Source organism: Dermochelys coriacea, chromosome 6, assembly GCF_009764565.3.
Source record: "Dermochelys coriacea isolate rDerCor1 chromosome 6, rDerCor1.pri.v4, whole genome shotgun sequence".
NCBI lineage: Eukaryota > Metazoa > Chordata > Testudines > Dermochelyidae > Dermochelys > Dermochelys coriacea.
Window position 1 is genome coordinate 113,701,613 of NC_050073.1, and position 19,251 is coordinate 113,720,863.

General features: G+C 40.6%; 1 protein-coding gene across 5 annotated transcripts in view; it reads right to left on the minus strand.

Annotated features, from left to right (window-relative positions):
- The window catches only part of ZBTB1 (zinc finger and BTB domain containing 1), a 32,405-nt gene that overhangs the window by 11,089 nt on the left and 2,065 nt on the right, over window positions 1-19,251 (minus strand). For 3 of the 5 annotated variants that reach the window (XR_006282424.1, XM_043517808.1, XM_043517807.1), the window contains exon 2: window positions 8,970-10,881. Coding sequence is in view for 3 of the 5 variants with exons in the window: in XM_043517808.1 (XP_043373743.1) it covers window positions 8,970-10,861 (1,892 nt within the window). In the remaining 2 variants the exon portion in view is untranslated. Of the gene's footprint in view, window positions 1-3,675; window positions 3,837-4,053; window positions 10,882-19,251 lie in introns of those variants that run through there. The other 2 variants (XR_006282425.1, XM_038407275.2) reach the window with 2 other exon arrangements.

Here is a 19,251-nt window from a genome sequence, read left to right on the forward strand (position 1 = left end):
TCTGGGGCATAGAAGGCCACAGACAATTTCTGCTGTTATTTGCTCTAAGTTGCTCTGCTTCAAGCTAATTTTTAGTAGTCTGTTTGTATTTGGGGTCCTGACTACACTGTATTTGACCAGATAAATACATTCCCAAAAGGAAACTTTGTTGCACTGGGTTATTTAATTATTCTCACAAACAAAACAAAGCAAGGGGAATTGACGCATTATATCAGTGAATTTTCAGATATTTTAGTTGACTGATTTTTCTGTTTGTGCTAATTTTTGATTACTCAGGAGCTTTAATACCAAACATATAGGCCGGTCTGTCCTGGCAGCCGTACCCACTTAACACATGATAAACTGCAATTAAACACAGTCCTTGTTAGAAAGGTGCTACTATTATTTCCCAAACCATTACAGATCAGGCCCAATGCTGTTACTTTAGGGCTAGTCTACAAGGCTTTGCTGATACAGCTATAGCTGTATAGCTATACTGGCAGAGCCCCCTGGTGGAGTTCCAGCTTACTCCGAGAAATGGAGATCTTTTGGCTGTATACATAAATCTCCTCCCCAAATGTCATAAGCTATATTGGCAAAAGGACTCCTGGTGGCTGCTATAGCTGCACCTACATAGATTTTTTTTTGCCAGCATGGCTATGTCAGTGAGGGGTGGGGTTTTTTTTCACCTAGGCGTTCTGACAAAACTTTGAAACGTGGACCAGATTGTGCTGCAGACAATGCCAGAGCTACACTACAAAGTGAATTTGTTTTGTTAACAGAACATTACAGGTGCACTCAAATGTCGGGATATGTCAGAATTAAGGCTGCCAGCATAACCTTAACTGGCTACTTGTGTAAATGCATTCCAATTCAGGCTTGGGTTGATTCATGCTACTTTAAGTATGTCTAAACACTTGAAACGCTACAGTGTAGACACTCGCTACAGCGACAGAAGAGGTTTTTCCATTGTTCTAGTTAATCCACCTCCCCGAAAAGCAGTAGTTAGGTCGATGAAAGAACTGGATGGATGGATTTTTTTATATCCCTGAGATTAGCTATGCTGATGTAAGTTTTCAGTGTAGACCAGCCCATAATGTCTCATACAAAGTTTTCTACAATTTTAGAAGCACATACATAGTAGGAAAATAAAGCTGTACAAATCCCTGTCTGAGGGAAACAGGAGGGAGTATCATCTCTCTGGAATTATTCAATTCCAGGCCCTTCCAGGGATTTGGGGGCTCTATCGGTGGAGAGAGGGAAGAGATCACTTTTTTTCTGCCCATCAGTTTTGAAGTAGAGTTAACTCTGATAACTACTTCTACTTGTGGTAGCAAGGAGGAAAGAAAGGAGGAAATGGAAGGTGCCTATTGTAGTGTTGCCAATCAACTCTTGTCATGTTATCATTTGTTTCTTAAACCATTAGCTCCCAGATTCATGTGAAAGTGAAAATCTCATATATATCTAAATTAAAAAAAAATCTCATGAGTTTTAAGCCAATTTTTGAATGCTTGGGGTTGGCAATAATGATGTTGCAAGAACTGTAGCAATGTGGCTCCACTGAAAACACTCTGCCCTGAAGCTGAGGAGACAGGTAAGGGAGCTCAAAAGTGCAGACACACTTTGCTTCCAGTGAATTCCTATGATTCAAACAGATCTCTAGGGGTTTGGGAATTTGGGGACAGAACCTTCTCATTTCATCCGAGGGGCCTTATGCCAATTACAGAATCTCATTAATTTTTTTTACTCACCTCCTGCTGCATAATATCTAGGACTAAATTCTTGTTCAGCACTTAGGCAAAACTCTCATTAATGTGAATGGCTAATTAGCTTGCGTAAAAGCTGAGTGAAGGCACCAGGACTGGACATAGAGATCAAAGTTCTTTCATGAACTGCAAGAATTAGCTTTTTTTTCCCACAGGAAATGCTAAAAGCAGCATTGTTTTTGTGGTTGTATCTGCATGAAGACTTCTGGTGTAGTATTTTCAAAGAAATTAGCAAAGAATGAAGGCTTCTTGTTTCACCATTAAAGATATGAATGAAGAAGAATTAAAATAAGGAGTAAAGAAATCAATCCTACTATGAGACAGGCCTGTATTTTTAAAGTGACCACTAACTGTGTGTATGTAATTTGATGCACTTCGGTGCTGATTGTCAGAAGTGCCTCCATTGACTTCAGACAGAGTTGAGGGTGCTCAACACTTTTGAAATTCAGGCCCTTGTGACCCATTTGGGGACAAGCTGGGCACTCCAGATAAATGGACAGGTGAAAACCTGTGCCTTAGGTGATCAGCTAGTGATTTCTCATCCCAGGAATGTATGACATTTTTCTTAAATATGCTCATGTAAAACTCCCTAATATAGTTCCCAATATTCATAAAGAATGCAAACAAAAAAGTATCACCGCTGGAAGCAGTCTCGCTGAAAGTATAATGCACAATATTGTTTCCCTACTAGTTCTTGAGAAAATATTATGAGTTATTTGTAGACAAAAATGACATGAAGAAAGACAGATTCCAGCAACATTTCCACTGAATGCTGGCACCAGTTCACTCAAGCCTATGAAAAGCAGCAAAGGTTATTTGTTTCAGTGCTGAATATTTTTGTCAAGATGAATCCATTCCTGAATCATGCTGTCTCTTTCTCTGATACAAATTAAGATTTTTTCTTTTCGGAAAAAAAGGTTCACAATTCATTTGAGTCATGGCAGTGACTCTGTAGATAAGACTGGAGAAGATATTTAATTTATAACTTCTATTTTCACCCTTTTCTAACCTCTTCCTCCTCAAAATCCTTTTGCATTGAAATTTCTCAAGAATAGTTAGCAGAAAGATGACTTTTTTTGAAGTTGGAAGAAAATCAGGAAAGTAATTTGCAGTCACTAAGAACAGCAAGAGCTTTTAAAAATGTGTTCTTAATTTTTTAAAATTAGCTTTTAACTTAAAGCCAGCTTATTTTAAAAGTTCAAAATAGCCATTCGCTTCATCCTATGGGGGCATGTCTTGAAAACAACTGGGTTAGAATTAAGAAAGAAAAGTTTTGATTCTAAACCCCTATTAGATAGGTGAGCCCCTAAGAGCTCCTATCTTGCAACTAACAGACATGAAGCTGCTATTGCATGTATCCTCTTAACTTCCATAAGGTATTTATCCCCTCTAAGCCTCAACCGTTATGCCATCAGAGTTGTAGGGGATGAAAAACTCCCCTTCCCACTGAGTGAATGTCTGTGTTGGTGGGGGGCGGGGGGGTGTTATCCAGCATATATCAAGAGAACAAAAAAGGCTCCCCAGACCATATTTAAAGGGTAAGTTGAATAGAGAAAGGGATTATGTACAGGTCTCTCTGCCCTTTATGTAGATCTGGTGGCTTTTCCTCATGCCAAGAGAATGGGTATGTGTACAGAGATAGAGAGTTGTTAATCATGTATATGAGGCAGATCCATGTGTAAGAACCATTCCTGTCAGGTGTTTAAATTAATAGCTTAGCTGCAATGAAACCTTTACAAACAAGTTCTTAAAAATGTGAAACTGCCTGTGCAGTACCAAACCTACAGCTGGCTTAACAGCATTTGTTATATTTAAAAGCTCATTCCAGATCATTACAAACTCCCTGTTTAGCTCTAAGTAAGTCCTGAGAGCAGAGATGTGGTTGCCAGTAAAATTTGCAACCCACACCACTGCCAGGATGTGGAAAGCAGCAGCAGGAGAACAGTGAGAAATCACTGGACATAGGAATAACAAAGCACCCGGAGATACAGGAGTAGGAGAGGCAGAGAATCAAGAGAGTGCTCATTTTCTTTTGGAAAAATAATTAACTATTAGTATTTTTTAAAACATGGTCCTGTATGTATATAACGCCTGTTATCTGCAAAAAGAAAAGGAGTACTTGTGGCACCTTAGAGACTAACAAATTTATTAGAGCATAAGCTTTCGTGAGCTACAGCTCACTTCATCGGATGCATTTTCATGTAGCTCACGAAAGCTTATGCTCTAATAAATTTGTTAGTCTCTAAGGTGCCACAAGTACTCCTTTTCTTTTTGCAAATACAGACTAACACGGCTGCTACTCTGAAACCTGTTATCTGCAAAGATCCCAAGCAATTTACAGTATTACATATATATAGTCTAAACATGCATAGGATTCCAGTTAGTATAGGAATTGGATACAGAGAAACTATGGCAAGAAGAATAAAACTGCAAGTGTGATAAACAGAACTCTACATCAAGAATTTCTGTTCCTCCTTCACTGTCTTTCAAATAAGAATGAGATTTCCAGGGATTTGTTTTTGTTGTACTGAAAATGTTTCAACAGTCTTTAGTACTGTATTTGCTTTTTGAGCATCTGTCTCTTTAATGGTTTTTTTTAAAAAAAAAAAAAACACTACCCTACCACTGTGGGGGAGCAGGAACATGGTAATTTTGTATGTATTGCATCCATATCATTATGTTCTCTGAAGAACATTCCACTGCCCTTAGTCAGCATTATTAAATGGTCTGTACACTCTTGTTTAGCTCTCTTTCACCCACTCTCTTGTCTCATTGGCACGATTTCAATTTTTTTCTCATCTCTTGCCATCCTAATCCTCTCTATCAGCCACTCCAGGCCTTTCTTTCAGCTTTCTCATGATGTTCTTATACCTGCTTTCATGGAATCATAGAACTGGAAGGGACCTCGAGAGGTCATCTAGTCCAGTCCCTTGCACTCAAGGCAGTAGTAAGTATGATCTAGAGACCATCCCTGACAGGTGTTTTGTCCAATCTGCTCTTAAAAATCCCTAATGATGGAGATTCCACAACCTCCCTTGGCAATGCATTCCAGTGCTTAACCACTCTGACAGTTAGGAAGTTTTTCCTAATGTCCAACCTAAACCACCCTTGTTGCAATTTAAGCCCACTGCTTTTTGTCCTATCCTCAGAGGTTAAGAAGAACAATTTTTCTCCCTGCTCCTTGTAACAATCTTTTATGTACTTTACAACAGTTATCATGCCCCCTTCTCCAGACTAAACAAACACAATTTTTTCAATCTTCCCTCATAGGTCATGTTTTCTAGACCTTTAATCATTTTGTTGCTCTTCTCTAGACTTTCTCCAATTTGTCCACATCTTTCCTGAAATGTGGCACCCACAACTGGACACAATACTTGAGTTGGGGCCTAATCAGCATGGAGTAGAGTGGAAGAATTACTTCTTGTGTCTTGCTTACAACACTCCTGCTGATACATCTCAGAATGATGTTTGCTTTTTTTATAACAGCGTTACACTGTTGACTCATATTTAGCTTGTGAGCCACTACGACCCCCAGATCTCTTTCTGCAGTACTCCTTCCTAGGCAGTCATTTCCCATTTTATATGTGTGCAACTGATTGTTCCTTCCTACATGGAGTACTTTGCATTTGTCTTTATTGAATTTAATCCTATTTACTTCAGACTTTCTCCATTTTTTCCAGATCATTTTGAGTTTTAATCCTATCCTCCAAAACACTTGCAACCCCTCCCAGCTTGGTATCGTCCACAAATTTTATAAGTCTGTCACTACAACAGTGTTTCTTCCCATCTCTCCCACAGCCCAGTTGCAGTACTCCCTGATTTGTCCTTACTCCCTTTGATTTGTTCACAGGAACTCTAGATTCTTTTCATTCCCTCTTGAACCTTCCCAACCATTCTGTGCCTCTTTGCCTGATCTTCTCTGAACTTCTCCATGATACTTCAATTCACTCTCCTGGATCACAAAGTGAGCATTATTTCCAGTGCACATACGTGTAAACTCAGAGAAATTCTGGTTCTTCCACTGCCCAAGCTGGTAAAAGCTGGGAGTGCATCAAATCATCCTCCAGCAAATTCCTCTGACTGAAAGAGAGGTGTTGGAGGGCTTTAGAGAGAACTGAAGACAGCCTCACTGAGAAGGAAAAGACCACTACAACGCAGCTTGCAATGGGAAAACGGTGGTATTCTGGGGAATCACTGAAAAAACATAGTATGTACAATGGGACAACTCAATTCACAAATTAAAACCTCCTCTGCCATTGTGGCTCATCCACAGTAGGTATCAAACTGTGTAAAACAGGGTTTTAACAAGCTCAGGCTAACAAGCATCAAACATGGCTCCTGTCCCAATGCAGAGGGGTCTACGAATCACTCTATTAGCTCTTCGGTGTATTCTGGGATAATCTATTAGCTACTGTGTTTCATCCTCTAAATTTTCCGGTCCATTTTCAGTCCTCTGGCCCACTGCAATCTTTTATCTAAGCTTTGCTGTGTCACAACAGCCCACCCAGCACAAAAGTCTGTTTTATACTTAGTACACAAACTGCAATAAGAGTTTGGTGCCACAGTGAGTTAGTAATCCAGGCTGACAGCTCTCCCAGCCAAGTTGAGTCACACTCACTCTCTGTTCCTTCAGGCATCTATGGGACATTTTATCCACTCCCTCTCCTTTGGGATTTTTTGCCCTCCACTTCCCACTACACTATTCTAATTTGGGCTCTGCTCCTGTGCTGTTCCAATCTTTGCCTGGCATCCCCCACAGCATTCCAAATCTCTCAGCGCACCCCAGGCCACAATACTCTTCTTTCAACTCTGCTGCACACACAAGTCCTCTCTTAGTTCCCTTGGCTGCTCTTTCAGCTCAGTTGGAATTTGTATATCAAAAGGTAACTCAAATGTCTGAGAATTTGTATGTGACCTAAACACTTTATAAAAATATTGCCATTACAATGTCTCATTGATCAGTAAATATTTTTCAAACACCATTCTACTCGTTACTTTGAAATTTCATTTTCCAATGTACAAGATGGCTGGTTCTCTCAGCCACCCCCTTACAACCAATCACCGACACAAAAACAGCATTTACACCGGCCAACCTGGTTGTTCTCTTGACTGACATGTTAAGTTTCAGCTCAATGTGGCTTGGGATGGAAGTATTATAAACCTCTGGAAAAAAACCCAAATCTTTGGAATAACGGAAACACTAGCATGCATTAATGTTAGGGGTGCTGTTCAGTGCCACTGTCATTGACTTCTGTGGGATTTTGGAGTATAAAAGAAATGCAGTTGTTACAATACTTTTTGTATGTAAAATGCTGAAGCCCCAATGCTATAATTGGATCCATGTGCTCAGGTCTGATAGCAGGTCCAGGACCCAAGTTTTCCTTTTCCTTCAGTGTATTAGGCTCCAGCTTGAAAGACATTCACATTGTTTGTTTACAAATCTAAAAAACTCAGTTCTAATTGAATATAAAACCAGAAGTTTTGATATAGTATCTGAAAATACTCATTTGATTAAGTAGCTATATGCAATTTTTAGGTGAACTTTATCCATTTATTTATATATTCTGACATTCTGTTTTATGAGCTATAAATTAATCAGTCTGAAAAATGGCAAGGTTTCAAAACTTATCCCTGGCAATTATACTCTAGCTAGAGCACTGGACTGAGACTCAGGAGACCTAGATTCTATTCCCAGCTCTGCCACTGGCCTATGAAGCGACCTTTGGCAAGTCACGTCCCCACTCGGTGCCTCAGTTTCCCCATCTGTAAAATGGTGAAATGGTATTGACTTTTTTTGTGAAGCACTTTGAAATCTGCTGATGAAAAGCACTATATAAGAAGTAGGTGTTGTTATTTTTTCTTCAAATGCTCTTTGTTCACCACTGCTTATCACAGATTTCATCATTAACAACCATGCAGTTAGTATTTGTTTATACAGTTGGTATCTAAGATTCCAGCCCAGACCCACAGTTGTACTTTCAAAAACCAAGTTGCCTCAGCTGACACGCAGTGGTTTTTTACTGTATTAAAATAAAACAGATAAGCTCTATATGTTAGGGTTTCACTAGATTCAAAGAGGTCTGTATGTGAGAAGATTCTGAAAGGGCATAAAACATCTTTGCTGCACTTACTAAGAAAGCTCAGCAGTCTCTTCGCACTCAACAATCAGATACCATTGTGATGAGTAGTTTATAAATACTCAGGCAGATACAGATAGGCAACTGAAGGGAAGCATTACTGCATCGGAAGTGCTCGTTTCAATTCTGCTAGAATATCAAGCATGGAAAATGGCTGTTCAGATGGGAATTCTTTGATTCTATATACTGTAGTCTTAATTCTCTCTTTCTTCCTTTCTCCAGATCATTGCAGCCTTGCTTGGTTTTACTTCGCCTACCTAACCCGACCAGCATTCCTGGGGACGTGAATCTCAATAAAGATGCTAAGAATCTGAATACTAGGACAGCTAGCTCTGTGCTGACTGTAGAGTCACAAAGCAAAGAATTATTCCTTGGCATCAGTTTTCATTTTTTAAATTGATGTTGATAGTAATTAATATGCAGGAGCATAATCATTCCAGCTACATGATGTAAAATTTCTCATGAAGAAACAACACTTGTAAATACTGAAGCACTCACTGGATGGACATGAAACTAAGAACTGTTTAATAGAAGTCAGTTCAAGGGTAACATTTGTGCTTTTAATCTACAGTTTAAAAATAATGATTTGTATCATATCTACTTAGTAAAATGATAAAATTAAAAACAGAAACTGCTAGTAGGCAACAGTGAAAATGTAATAATTAAACACTTAAAAGATATATACTTAATGACCCTACAACAAAGACACCTATGATTAAAAGGGTCTTTACACAAAAGACTTGTTTTCAACAATTCATTCAATTTTTGTCTGCTATATTGTATGCCTTGCTTTGGTGTTCCCACTGCTGTCAATTTAATGCTTGTTTTACAGTATGTTTGTGCTTATGTTCTTTTCAAATGCTTGGCATTATAGTGAGATCTCATATCTTTTCTCAAATTAAATTTTGCTCCACATACTCCACATGTATATAGATGAACATCCATATGCTGCTCCAGTTGTTCGTTATTTGGGAATATCTGAAAACAGACCTGGCATATAGTCTCTCCAGCTGATAAATGAGATATCATATGCCGCACATGGTCATGTTTTCTGAAGTTTCCTTGATCACAAATGGAACAGACATACCTGGCCATGCCTTTGTGCATATCATTGTGGAGCCGCAGCTGACGTTCTCTTAAAAACTGCTTTCCACATGTCTGACAAACAAATTGTTTTTCCTTGGTATGAACAGTGTAATGTTCCCGTAAGTGACAACGTTGATAAAATCCTTTCCCACAAAGATTGCAGAAATGCTTGCGTCTATGATCTCTTTCATTCTCTTCCATAATAGCATTCTTAAACAGATCTTGCTCTAGGCAGTTTGACATATGTTCAACAACTAGAGTTTCAGTTTCAAAACGCTGACCACAATTAGGACATCGGAAAGGACAGGCAGAATGCTTATATAACTGTTTGTTTGGAAGACTGTTCATTTGGAAGTGACTGTCCCTGAAGTCCTCCAATATCTCTGCAAACATCATATCCCTTATTTCAGACTGTTCCTCGGGATTCTCTTCTAAGTCCATTTTTTCCTCAGCATTTCTTATACCATTCATTGTCAGATCCTGGGGTTCTCCACATGTCTGTGCATGATCCTGTAACTGTCTACCCTTGACCAATATTTGGCCACATTTGCCACAAGCACATATATTTTCTATGTGTTTAGATAAATAATGAGCAGATAGATCTTCCTCTGTAATTGTTAGCCCACACAGTTCACAGGGCGCATTCTCTGCATCTTCCTGCACTGGGGGGGCTTTCCTGTTGAGATGCCTCACGTTTTTTAAACACTTTCTTGCATTCTCATCTATAGACAACCGGGGTTTTAGAGTTTTTCGAGAATGTCTCTTTTCATTGATCTCTTCTGCAACATAATATCTGTAAAGTGGCTCTTCCTGTTCATCATCTAATTCATCATTGTCAGTAGATTCATTACAGTCTTTATCTGTCACTTTAATAATGTTAAAATCTTTCAGTTCATCTTCCGGGTTATCCTCCGGTTCCATCTTGATGATAATTCTTTTCCTCTCAGTGGCTCTACTTCCTTCTTCACCTGATGTCTCAGATGCAACTATACTACTTTTTCTGCTTGTTATGTTTGACACTGGAGATGAAGAGTCATCGGCTGCTTGATTGGTATCCCCTTTATAGTTCTCTGATTGTGCAGATAGTATTTTAGAAGTAGAGTCTTTTTCACTAAAGTCAATTTTTTCAATACCATAAAACCTGTTATTTTGGTACGAATGCCTATTCGTGCATGTTAACACATGCTCATCCAGTAACTTTTCACAGCTAAAACTAAACCCACAGCTGTCACAGGTAAAGCTTCTTCCAAAGCGGCGTGAATGTGACACACGATCTTTTGTGTTAGAGAATTTGGACACGGTGCTTTTTTTGCAAACATCAAACAGTTGTTCAGGAAAACTGCCCAGCTGCAAAACTTCTTCATCCGGCTCTTTGTTATGGGATGTGTTTACAGTTGAACTTGGTGGCTCCATACACCACCTGTTTACTTCACTGCCATTTCTAGTAAGTGTGTCTTCATACATTCTCACACCAAATATCATTTTACTATTCTGTGTACTAGAAGCAGAAGATGAACACTTTAAATTAGAGGAGTCTATATCTTGTATATCTTCTAAACATTCAGGCACGTTATATAACTGTAGATAGTTCATTGCCACTTTAAATTGCTCAAAGTTGGTAGGGGCAGTCATAATTTTTCCTAAATACATAAACTGTAATATGAGATCAAAGCATTCAGCACTGATCTTCATGTTGCTGAGATTCAGTTGGGCTGTGGTGTGTTGGTGGTTCATAAAAAACATCCTAAAATAAGAGCTGCAGGCAGCTAGGACCGCTTTGTGTGCTTGAAAATAAATATCATCAATAGCAATGCAGCAGTCACAGAGAAAACCCCACTCTCTTTGGTTGTTTAGCTGCTGAAGGACATATGTGCTGTGGCTGGTACTTGCCATCTTGTATTCCGATTACAGTCCTGTGGAAATGAAGAAAAAGAAAAGAAAAGAAATATTTAGTTATAAGCACAGAAAGTAAGAGGGAGCTCATTTTAATACAGAGGACAATTGTTAAGAACTGCAATTTGGGTCCAAAATTTTATATTCTTACTATTTTTATAATCTGATTGGAAAGGTCTTCCTGGAGACAAATACCTACTAAAGAAAATCCAGTAAACTGGTGCCAAGAAAAATAAAAATATTCACTATTCCATTCTCCCTCTGCTGAATTTGCAGTACCAGTTAACTAATAAACTTTACTGCCACATCTGTACTGATCTCAACAATACTGCGGCTAGTACACAAATTGGAAAGTAAACCACAAAGAAATATGGCCAAGATTTTCAAACGTGACACAAATTTTGGGTACCCAACTTGAGATACTTTAAAGGGGCCTGGTTTTCAGAAAGCGCTTAGCATCCATCCAGTGAAAATCAGGGTCCTTTAATGTGTCTCAAGTTGGACAACCGTGACATAGGATGGTTTGGCGATGATGTTGCATTGTCATGGAGGAAACATAGGTTTAATTACTATTCTTTCCCGCCGAGGCTATCAGGAGGCTGGGAGAACCATGGAAACAATATGTGCAATCCTTAAAGAGGAGGAAATGTTCCACACTGCCCAAAACATCCACAATGGCCATTTAGAGAGCAGCATTTATGGATCACCAACGTTACCCAGGCCTTGGCTGGAAGTTGTATGGCTACAGTAGGAGTATATATATTATCATGGCACCCAGGGGCTCCAGTCAAGGACCAAGACCCCTGTCAAGGCTCCTTCCCCACTCTGAACTCTAGGGTACAGATGTGGGGACCTGCTTGAAAGACTCCCTAAGCTTATTCTTACCAGCTTAGATTAAAAACTTCCCTAAGGTACAAACTTTGCCTTGTCCTTGAACAGTATGCTGCCACCACCAAGCGTTTTAAACAAAGAAGAGGGAGAGACCACTTGGAGATGTCTTCCCCCAAAATATCCCCCAATCCCTACACCCCCTTTCCTGGGGAAGGCTTGATAATAATCCTCACCAATTGGTACAGGTGAACACAGACCCAAACCCTTGGATCTTAAGAACAATGAAAAATCAATCAGGTTCTTAAAAGAAGAATTGTAATGAAAGAAAAGGTAAAAGAATCACATCTGTAAAATCAGGATGGTAAATACTTTACAGGTAATCAAATTCAAAACACAGAGAATCCCTCTAGGCAAAACCTTAAGTTACAAAAAGACACAAAAACAGGAATACACATTCCCTCCAGCACAGCGAATTTTACAAGCCATTAAACAAAAAAAAAATCTAATGCCTTTTCTAGCTAGATTACTTACTATCTTTACAGGAGTTGGAAGGCTTGCATCCCTGATCTGTTCCTGGCAAAGGTATCACACAGACAGACAAAAGCCTTCCCTCCCCCCCACCCCAGATTTGAAAGTATCTTGTCCCCTCATTGGTCATTTTAGGTCATGTGCCAGTGAGATTACCTTAGCTTTTTAACCCTTTGCAGGTGAAAGGATTTTGCCTCTGGCCAAGAGGGATTTTATAGCACTGTATACAGAAAGGTTGTTACCCTTCCCTTTATATTTATGACAACCCCATTGTGCTGGTGCTGCACAAATACAGAACAAAAAAAACCCTGTAGGAACAGAGATAGACTCCTGATGAGTGGGTCAGGGACAAGGAAGATTTCCCTCTCCAAACTGAAAGCTGAGCAGGAAGGGAATACCTTGACATGCTACTCCAATCTGATTAGCAAAGTGACACCAATTGTAGAAGCTTTTTTTTTTTGTTTTTACATTACACTGAAAAGTAAAGAAGTTGTCCTGCACTAGTTAATACAGGATGACACTTTGGTAGCAACAGATTCAGTTATTTTACTTCCCAAACAGAATCTTTTACTTCACTGAAATGAAAAGGTACATTCTAAGCAACAACATTTCTAAGCATTTAGATAACTTTGGATGTTTTTGTGAACAAAACCAAAGCAAAAAGCAACAACTCCTCCAGATCTTGAATTTTAAAATGTATTCACAAAAAAAAAACATCTTGTATGCCCAGTCGTGCTGGAACAATTATTATAGTGAGGGTGCTAAATGCAGAAAGCATGGATTTGGGTTGTTATTGCTACTTCAAGCCAGGGGATGTGGCAGCACCCCTACTTCCAGCACCTATGCCTAGGACTCCAAATGAGGTGCATTTGACCTGAGGTTACTTTGTACATTCAGTCTCATATGATAATATGTTGAATTACCATTTAAATCCTAAGAACAGTAACTAAGATTTACTAATAATTTCAGTTCAAACTACATAGTATGTGTTTAAAATATAACTTCTGGGAAGATGTGGTCACAAAATGGATACTGACATTTCAGGTGTGATAAGGCATTAGGACAGCTATGAACTGCCATCTGTACCAGAGAAGTCTGTTCAGAACAGATGTACATTATCAGCTGTCCTTACTTCAACTTGCAAAGTGGCAAATTCAAATTTGTAATAAAATGTAGTAATAAAAAAAATCCCGCTTATTCTTCTATTTAAAAAGGCATTTTGTAAAGTTTGCTAGTTGAAAACAGTTCTTTAGCAGGGTAACCCAAAGGCAAAAAAAAAGAGATTATGCAGTATCTGGGGCCTGATGCCAGGGGTCTGCCTCAAGCTGATTTTTTTGGGGGGGAGGGAGGAGGCTAGTGGAATATCAGCCAAAATGGTTCCATCATTTGTGACAACGAGGCTAGGGGAAAATACACCACTTTGCCCACGTTAAAGAATTCTGCTGACCTTTTCTTTGAAAAGCTTCAGCTATCTTCTTTGGAGTTGAGACTTTAAATTTGGCAGGGAGATAGCCTTGTGTCAGCCATGTGCATTTTGCCATCTCATGAAAATCCATGCAAATCTGGCCAAACTATAAGCCTTGGAAAGATCACACAAACACAAACACAATAGAGGCTTTTTTCATTTTAGCAGCTAAAATCTCCAGATTAGGCCTCACCAAGCATGCTCGAGCCTCTCACAGATTCTAGTGCTGACCAGACCACGCATGTGCTGTCCCCACAGAGCAAATGAGCATGCTCTAGCTCAGGGCTCCTGCCAGGGGCTCAATAACTGTATGTCTATATTGCAGTTAAAAACCCGTGACTGGCCTGTGCCATGTGTCTCGAGCTTGCGGGGCTCAGGCTAAGGGGCTGTTTAACTGCAGTGTAGACATTTGGGCTCGGGCTGCAGCCTGGGCTCTAGGACCCTGGGAGTAAGAGGGTCCCAGAGCTTGCGCTTCAAATGTCTACACCACAGTTAAGCAGCCCCGCAGCCAAGTCCCACAAGCCTGAGTCAGCTGGCACAGGCCAGCCATGGGTTTTTAAACTGTGGTGTAGACATACCTTAAGACTCTTCCTGTAATGGCTACACCAGGCCAGGGTGAGGCTGAGCACGGGAACCAAGCTCAGGGAGCCTGTCTCTCCAGTGCTCTCTGAGACCTCCCTACTGGCTCCCAGGCAGCCTGGAGGAGGAAGCTGTCTGATTCAAATCCAGAGGAGACAAGAGCTGAACCAGGGAAGGGAAAGGAGATTGGGACAAGGAGGGTGATGAGACTGGGAGCAGAAACTAGGATGGCTGGGCAAGGAGGCTGGGACTGGGAGCCAATGAGGAAAATGGAGAAGAGGGAAAGACAACAGGAAACCAGTTAGTGGGGGGTGGGCACCACAATTAGATATGGAACTGTGAGGTGGGGGGAGACTGGGCCTAGAAACCATTGGGAGGATGGGGAGACAGATCTGACAAGGAGTCGTGGTTCAGGGGGAGAACTGGGACTGGCTGGGCAAAGAGACTGGGGCAAGTTGTCAGGCAGGGTGGGTGCAGACTGAGACTGGATGAAGAGCCCAAGAATTGGGAGTAGGATGAGACCCAGCGGTGGAGGGAGAGAGAGATCAGACAAGATGACAGGAGGAGAGAACGAGGACTGGCTGGGCAAGGAGACTGGGGACAAAGAGTTGAGGTGAAAGGGGGACTAGTTGGGCAGGGAGAAAGGGACTGAAGCAGGGAAACAGCAAGGTGTGGGGAAGAGGCAGGCTGGAACAGGTTAGAGGCGATGAGGGAGAGAGTGTTCAGCTTTGGGGGGAATGGGAAGAAGAGTCTGTGCCCACCAGCACAATTCCTTCCAGAGCCTGAAGTGGAGCCCACGTTTCCTGCTGTCAACAGATATCTGAAAGCCATGGGCAAAGTATGTCATCTCCCTGTGGTGCTGATCCACCTATAGGATTACAACCTACTACTGCTATCAGTAACTCAGTTAGCTCTAGTGGCAGAGGTCTGTGCAGTGGATCCACCACTGCCACAAGTTCCTATAGCATTTTCAAGTTGAAGATAGTAAAAATGCATAAAGACATTTCTAGTGTAATTTCTGATCAGGTAATTTCACTGTAATTTTAAATTTACAATCATCACAGTTTTCTCATTTTACCTTTCTGCTTTTTACTTTGACACTGCCAGACACTATTCAATTCCCATTTTTTCCATTAGAATTTTCTCTTTTATTTTGAATTGATATTTACAGATATGATATTATGTCAGTGTGACGTTTTTGACATGAACTGTGACTGTATAGATCATTGTTGCAACCAAGGTCCTATAGTTGCACCAAATCTTGTACAAGGAGGTCAAGTAAAGGGTCTATGAAAAGGTTGTAATTTGCTGGTTATGATTATGCTCTCTGTATGCGTGTATCGTTTTTATATTTGAAGTTATGAATATTGGCTATGTACTTGTATCTCAATGTGTTTGATTCTAAGTAGCACCAGTGAAGATTTGGCCAGCTTATTGTGAAGGAACTCTTCAGATTAAGTGCCCAATCAAGAAACACTTAACTGACAATGGATCTTGAGAGACTCCAATCCACATATGAGGAACCTTCCTGGGAATGTTCAAGGTAGCATGTGAGCAATGGCTGCTCTACCTGTAAAGAACTGAGTCATGCATGGGCATGTGGCTTTCCCATGTGACTCCAAATTCCACTTGCTGCTGTGATTTTCTGCAGTAAGAACAAAGGGGTCCTTCCATATGGCAGAGGATATAAAAGGCCCTGGAAACCCCTCCATTTTGTCTTCAGTCCTGCTTCTTACCTCTGGAAGAACTTTGCTACAAACTGAAGCTCTGAACAATGGACTGAATGACCCATCCAAATCTGTGAATGTACTCCAGAGACTTGATTTGAGCCTGCAGTTTATTCCATCACTGCTACAAGCCTGAACCAAGAACTTTGCCATTACTGTATGTAATTAATTCCATTTAACCAATTTTAGCTCTCATCTATATTTCTTTCTTTTTATGAATAAACTTTTAGATTTTAAATTCTAAAGGATTGGCAACCGCGTGATTTGTGAGTAAGACGTGACTGGTATATTGACCTAGGTCTGGGGCTTGGTCCTTTGGGATTGGGAGAACCTTTTTTCTTTTACTGGGGCACTGGTTTTCATAACCATTCATCCCCATAAGGAGTGGCGCTGGTGGTGATACTGGAAAACTGGAGTATCTGAGGGAATTGCTTGTATGACTTCTGGTTAGCCAGTGGGGTGAGACCTCTCTGTTTGGCCGGTTTGGCGTGCCTTAATAGAAAAGGACACCCAGCCTTGGACTGTAACTGCCCTGCTCTAAGCAATTTGTCCTGAATTTATACTCTCAGTAGTGTCCTGCCAGAGGCCGCATCGTTACAGTCAGCATCTACTATTAATGTGGCATATATAAAAACAAAACAAGCTATACAGCTATATCAAATATCTGCACGCTTTGGTCAAAAGCCTTCTAACTGAAAAGAGCAAGTATCCAGTATAACTGCATGCTTTGCTATGGCATGGATTTTAAAAAGTTTTAAACTAAAGATATAAAAAGTTCCTAAAACATTTTTAATTTTAAAATGTAGAAACCTTGGCAAAGTTCCTGTTGAAATTTGTATATGTTTTCTAAAAAAAAAGTACCACAGGCTTTAGGAGCATTTGGGCCCCTAAAATTAGTAGGTGGTTTTCAGAACCCAGCATTTTCACTGCTGAGCAGGCAAAAATGGAAATCTCACAGACTTAGCTGCTGGCTGCTTTTCTGTGGAAACCAAGATCAGATGGGACAAAATGAAATAAATAAAAGCTCTGAATTTAGTACTAACAGAAACTGATACACTGAAAACCCAGAAGAATCAAGTCTCCTATGTATCCACAAAACAGATCGACATACCATGGGCCATGACAATGCAAATTCCCCCACACCACTCCACCACCATATCTCAACCCTGACCTCAGGGATAACTTCTACAGAGGAGAAGATATTTTACACGCTATGCCCCTTGAGGGTGAAATTAACCTTGGTGTAAAAGGCCAGTGCATTAGAGACATAGGGGAAATCTACATATGTGTGGGTAAGCAGGTGCAAGAGCTGAGTAAGTGGTCACCATACCCCCTTGCATGCTGTAGACGGGCCACATGGTAGAAAAAACAAATAGAGGACGTGAAGTACCCTCTAGAGATCTACACGATACGCTCAATTACTTGGGCTATTTGTGAGGATGGTGAATGTCACTCTCAGCCATGGCCTGCCAACAGGAGTACTAGTTGTGATGTTGCTTTCTGTGATGTGGACACCTGTTCGTTATGAGCTGTAGTACTGAGACTATCAATTAACTGAAAATAGGCTATGAGCAGCCTTTAGATCACAACAGATTTCAACTGCTACCTAGACTGGATCTGAACCAGTGAAAGAGATAAAAGATTCTAAAAATCACCAGACTGCCAATCATTTCAGCCTTCAATCCCACATCAGTATTAAGATCTCTTCTGATGATACAGCATCCCTTTCCACATATAAGGGAAACAGCAGCTGAAATCTGACTCTCAGTTGATGGCTGACAGCATCAAAGATACAGGCATGTTATACATTCCCAATATGAGCACAGGGCATTAAAGAGTTAAGGACATTAGGTTTGATCTAAAGCCCTGAAATCTTGCCACTGACTTCAAAAGGCTTTGGATCAGGTCCATAGAGAGTAAAAGCATAACAGAGAGCTGACACAGTGGTAAACTGACTTCTCAGCCACAATGGATTTTTGTGGAAATTCCTAGTTGCCATTACTTAACTGATATAATTTACTCTACCCTTACACAAATATGGTCTGTATTAGGCAATGTATTAACAACCATGAATTTTTTTTTATATTAAGGAAAACAAACCAGCAGGAAAAAATCCTGACACTAAATTTAGCACAAAATATTTTTTTAAATAAGCCTTTATATTCCAGTATCCTGATTTATGACCTCAAGCTGCATGTACAGTAAACTACTGCAGTGGATCCTCCATCTCCTAATGTCTTTAAATCAAGCCTAGCTGCCTTTCTGGAAGTTATGCTTCAGTCAAACACAAATTATTAGACTTAACACAGAGGTAGATGGGTAAAATGTAATGGCCTCTGATATACAGGAGGACAGACTAGATCAGGGGTTCTCAAGCTTCATTGCACCGCAATCCCCTTCTGACAACAAAAATTACTACACAACACCAGAGGGGGGACTGAAGTCTGAGCCCACCTGAGCCTTGCTGTCCTGGATCAGGAGGCCAAAGCCAAAGCCCAAGGGCTTCAGCCCCAGGCAGGGGGCCTGTAACCTGAGCCCTGCAGCCCGGGGCTGAAGCCCTTGGGCTTGGGCCTGGATCCCAGGTGGCAGGGCTCAGGCTTCGGCCCCGGACCTCAGGAAGTCTAAGTCAGCCCTAGTGACGCCATTAAAATTGGGTCACGACCCACAGTTTGAGAACCGCTGGACTAGATGATCAGATTATGTCTTCTGGCCTTAAATTGTATGGAGTTATGAATCTACTTCCAGCACAGGGTTTTCTGATGTAAATAAAATTGCTAAAACCTGAATTAAGTGAAATTAGTGTGTTATGGGATATACTGAAGTGTATAGGTAATGCTACGTGGTATTACAGGGTGTATAAATTTTCACACAAAACTGTGAAGAAAAAACATTAGAGGACATGAACATTCACAGGGAAACATTCATCCTGGGGACAGAAATTATCTCCATGCCAGTTACTGATCAGCCGTCGTGCCCACATACTGCCTCTGCACTCACAACCATGCCTACCCACTCAAGTATCTGCCATGGACGCCATTTTAAAAATGGATTTGCAGAATTCCTTTTTGAACTACTGTGATAAAGCAGAACTTGAAACTTTGCCAGAAGACGAAGAGTGAAATCCTTACACTATTGAAGTCAATAGGAGTTTTGTCATTGACTTCAAGGGGGCCAGGATTTCACCCTAAATCCACTGGTCAGTACAAAAAACGTGCCCTTGTTTTCTCCCAGTATAAACAAGTGAAGTCTACAGCAACCCT